This window comes from Lycium ferocissimum, unplaced genomic scaffold, assembly GCF_029784015.1.
Source record: "Lycium ferocissimum isolate CSIRO_LF1 unplaced genomic scaffold, AGI_CSIRO_Lferr_CH_V1 ctg29477, whole genome shotgun sequence".
Taxonomy (NCBI): Eukaryota; Viridiplantae; Streptophyta; class Magnoliopsida; order Solanales; family Solanaceae; genus Lycium; species Lycium ferocissimum.
Window position 1 is genome coordinate 1 of NW_026724970.1, and position 5,074 is coordinate 5,074.

A 5,074-nucleotide genomic window follows, 5' to 3' on the forward strand; every position below is an offset into this window, starting at 1 on the left:
CTACTTCCATATTCATGACCCATTTCCTATTTCCTTATGCAATCCAAATGTTTCAACTTTAAAATACCTTAAACAACATGAAACGTTAGATGGAGTAGGAATGAATCTTGGGTGCAACAAATCACTTGAGAAAAATCCTAGTTTTACCTTCTCACTTGGATTCTTGTCTTGGATGAACTTTAATGGGTTTTTAACATACTTGATTCACTTGGTTTGATGAAGTTGAACACTAATTTCTCTTGAAATCTTATGGGGAGAAGTGTAGAGATATTCTAGAGAGAGGAGTGGAGGAAGTGGAAATGAATTGAAATAAGACTTAGTCCCTTATTAATAATCACCGGAATACGATTTCCGACGGAGAACATACGGACCAACATACGGTCCGTATATTTTTTCAACGGTCGTATGTCCCTGATCGTATGTTTGGTCCGGTGAGGTGTGCCGATTCTCGACCGAACTTACTACTGACATACCGTCCGTGAATTTTATATGGCCAGTATGTCTGGCCGTATAATGTCCAAAGGATTCCGAACTTGTTCTCATCGACTCGTTTGATTTCCAATCCTTATGGAACCTTCTTGGCACTTGGCTAATGTCACACCCCTAATGGGCACCCGACCCTTACTTAGGGCCGAGCGAACCCGCTGATCCTCGTGATACTCATAGTCTTACTGGACTCTTAAATCATGAAATGAATGCATAATGGAAGCTTTTCAAAGGACAACACGCTTTTCGTCTTTCTCAAATCAAGTAAAATCCGTAATCATATGAAATGCTGTATTACATAATGCATAATGACACATCGGCTTACGTAGCCGCTTACGAGCCGACATGCTATATACGTGACTGCTCGTCTCGCAAAGTCTCTAACATAAATCAAGATACCATAACATAAATACTACGACTCGGGCGGCACTCCTCGAAGGAAATGGAGCTCGCCAATCCGACCGGAACATCTTCTACTAATATCCTCTGCTCAATACCACACAACGCGCGGCATGAAACGCGATCCCAGAAGAAGCGGGTCGGTGGAATAATATCGAGCATGTAAAGCATGAAATACGGTAAACGGATCATACCGAAATCGAGTGTAGAAAATCGTAAGGCTTGCCTTTGAAACATAAATCATGCATGTCAATATCATACTTAACCCGTTATGGGACCTGAGGGCATAAGTAAATAATCATCATGTACATATCGTACGTATAACGTGTCCCGGCCCTCTAGTGAGGGACTCGGTAAATAAAATCATCATATCATGTATATATAACGCCCCCGCCTCTAGTGAGGGACGCGGTGAATGAAGTCATCATATGCCATCAAGGCCGCCTCCCCCATATCATCATATCATCATATACATATACGTATAACGTGCCCCCGCCCCTCACAGTGAGGGACGCACACATGTGCGATTGAGTTGTGCACGAATACATGCCTGCACCGGGGACGCGAGAAAGACGTAATAACGGCTCGTACGAGCGAGTAGAGCGAGAAACCATATGCATATAAATCAATTTTTTCAAGACCCGATTATGCGGAGACAATCAACGCTCGAGTATCAAACGATAGTCATGTTAAATCCGTTCTAAATGCCATTAGGACCACGTTAAAGAGAGTCTTAGAGATCGTAGACATGTATCAAAACAATCCGAGCCCTCCCATGAAAGTTACGGGCATTAGTCATTATAGAATCTTCTATGAACGTATCGAAGTGATCCGAGCCCGTCTATGAAAGTTAGGGACCTTATTCGACATAGAATCCTTTAGGAACAAAAACTCTTTATGCAACATTTACTATCCAATCATACAAAAGACACAAGGACCACAGCTCGACTATATTAGGAATGCTAACATCAAGAAGTGAATGAGAATCGTAGACATGCTCGAATCGTAAGAATAGAGTTACCCAAAGGCTCGTATCATATCATATCTTACTTATCTAAGAGATGCCAAAAGAAAGAAAGGGTAAAGCACATACCCGTTCCACCTCTTATTAGCTACGCTTATTCGTCCAAGCTCGTAAGCCTACACTTAAAAGGATTCACACTAACGTTAGACTCTTTATTGCACACTTGTTCCAAATTTCAAATCAAACTACTTATATTACGCCGAAAATCGGGCAGCATCTCCCCTGTTTATATGCCTAGCCCAAAATTACATTCAGAAACCAATCAACAACACCAATAATACCAACATCAACAACACTATTATTCATACCAACATATTCCATAAACATCCCACACGACGTTTTTCAACATACACCAACAATATGCACTTTCTTCCATCCCAATCGGGAGTATAATCTCGTCAATACGCCAAAAATGTTAGATACCATTTTTATATGCGTAAATCAGTCCATCCACATGGCCACAACACATTCAAAACAACCCATAAACACAACAACTACAATACAACACTACTACGACCTTTTCTCCATGACTAGTTTCATTTTTAAGACTTGCTAGACCTTCCAATAAACTCAACATAAAAGATGGGATAAATAACATACCTTATGCTTGAAAAAAAAACTCAGCCACATCAACCTTTTCCAATACCAAGCTTAAGTAGAAGCAAGAACAATCGCCTTTCACAGACTAGTTTGGCGTAATCTTGTCAAATTCTTGATTTATCGGACTATAATATTTGGGAGATGTTTTGAGAGGCTTCTAGGACTCTTTGGAATGTTAATATGCTAAAAAAAAGGGGCTGATGGGGTATTTATAGCCTCCCTAGGTCGGTTCCACCGACCTATTAATGTGGGGCCCGCGGAACCATTTGGCAGCTTGGGGTCTTGCTCTTAAAATGGCCATAACTCTTGATTTTGACATTATGTGAGGGCCCACAACCTATGGTTGCAAAGCTCTTTCGATTATATACAACTTTTATTCTTGGTGTTTTTCCAAATTCCAAACTTATAATGCCGTTTTTGCCCCTCCAAGTCAAATCATCCGAAAACGTTTCCTTAAATCGTCCTTTTGGAGGGCTTATGTCCATATTTGGCTTATGGGTCTTTCTTAGGACTTGATAAACTTTCCATGTACTACTTGTATCACTTATAATATATCATTTACAAAATCTCGACATGTGGGCCCCACCTTAACTCATGGTTTCGAGGGCTATCATCGAGTGATCATGTTAATTGATTTACTCCATACACTCTCCAAATGTCACATATATGTTCTTATGCTCGATAACATACTCTTCATCCATAATCCTGTGTAACTCGCTTCTCCCCCGAGCTCATACTAAGCCGTCCACAAATTTGATAACGCGAAATTTTCCAAGGTGTAACAGCTAACACCTTAATACCAATCTAAGGGATGTTATAAATCTTCTCCAAAACATCATTAAGTTGTCATCAACTTGCTGCTCATAAATCCTTTCCGATGCTTATCGTATACATTGCCTTCTCTTGGCACTTTCTCGTCTAACATCGGATATCTTTAAAATCTTATTTAGAATCATCCAATGCTATTTCTTACTTATTAAAACATCATATACTTTGTGCTCTTCATTATCCTATTCACTGTGCATCAACGGAAATTTTTTTGAGGTGTAACAGTCTATGACCGTCACACCATAGCAGATTTGATTGAGTTAGATATGGTAGATTTTGATATTATTATGGGAATGGATTGGTTGGCTTCTTATTATGCCAATGTTGATTGTAGGACAAAGATAGTTCGATTCCAGTTCCCAGATGAGCCAGTTTTAGAGTGGAAGGGTAATGCTGCTTCGCCGAGGGGTAGGTTTATTTCCTACCTTAAGACTTATTTCCTACCTGAAGGCAAGTAAGATGATCAGGAAGGGGTAACTTTATTAGCTGGTTCGGGTTTAGGATGTAAAGGAGGAATCGCTGACCCTTCAGTCTGTCCCTATGGTTAGTGAGTTCCCAGAGGTGTTCCCAAATGAGCTTTCAGGCCTTCCGCCAGAGCGGGAGATTGATTTTGTTATTGATTTATTACCACATACTCAGTCGATATCCATTCCTCCTTATAGAATGGCTCATGTAGAACTGAAGGAATTGAAGGAACAGTTAAGAGATTTACTCGAGAAGGGCTTTATTAGGCCCAGTACATCGCCGTGGGGAGCGCCGGTATTATTTGTGAGAAAGAAAGATGGCTCCTTGCGAATGTGTATTAATTATAGACAACTGAATAAGGTGACTATAAAGAATAAGTATCCACTCCCGAGGATTGATGATCTATTGGATCAGTACGCAGGGTGCTAGGTACTTTTTGAAGATAGATTTGAGATCCGGGTATCATCAAGTTAGAGTAAAGGAGAAAGACATTACGAAGACGGCATTCAGAACTAGATATGGACACTTCGAGTTTCGTGTTATGTCATTCGGGTTGACTAATGCCCTAGCTGTATTCATGGACTTGATGAACTATGTATTCAGACCTTTTTTAGATCTGTTTGTGATTGTATTTATAGATGATATTTTGGTTTACTCACCATCAGAGGCTGAGCATGCAGATTATTTATGTGCGGTGCTTAGAGTTCTTCGGGATAGAGAGTTATATGCGAAGTTTTCTAAGTGTGAGTTCTTCTTGAACTCTGTGGCTTTCCTTGGTCATATTATTTCAGACGAAGGGATTAAAGTTGATACTCAGAAGATTGAAGCTGTAAAGACTTGGCCAAGACCCACGACACCGACAGAGATACGTAGTTTCCTGGGTTTGGGAGGTTACAACAGGAGGGTCGTAGAGGCATTTTCTTCTCTTTTAGCCCCACTGACAAATCTGACTCAGAAATCAGCTAAGTTTCAGTGGACGGACACTTGTGAGCGGAGCTTTCAGACATTGAAGGATAGATTGACTTCAGCGCCTATTCTGACTCTTCCAGAGGGAACAGTGATATGTGATATATTGTGACACTTCAGGTATTAGGTTGGGCTACATATTGATGCAGCATGGAAAGGTTATTGCTTATGCCTCCAGACAGTTAAGGACGCACGAGAAGAATTATCCAACTCATGATCTTGAGTTGGCCACAGTGATTCATGCTTTGAAAATATGGAGGCACTATCTATACTATGTCCGTGTTGATATTTATCCCATCATAAAAG

At 40.5% G+C, this 5,074-nt stretch overlaps 1 protein-coding gene across 1 annotated transcript; it reads left to right on the forward strand.

Annotated features, from left to right (window-relative positions):
- The first annotated feature begins 4,379 nt into the window (after positions 1-4,379).
- LOC132043858 (uncharacterized mitochondrial protein AtMg00860-like) lies at positions 4,380-4,880 on the forward strand. Its single transcript, XM_059434316.1, has one exon. It carries the CDS (start codon positions 4,380-4,382, stop codon positions 4,878-4,880), a length of 501 nt encoding a protein of 166 aa, XP_059290299.1.
- Positions 4,881-5,074: the final 194 nt, after the last annotated feature.

What these genes read in the sequence shown, in the direction of transcription:
- LOC132043858 (XM_059434316.1), top strand. Translation starts at nt 4,380, where the DNA reads ATGGACTTGATGAACTATGTATTCAGACCTTTTTTAGATCTGTTTGTG.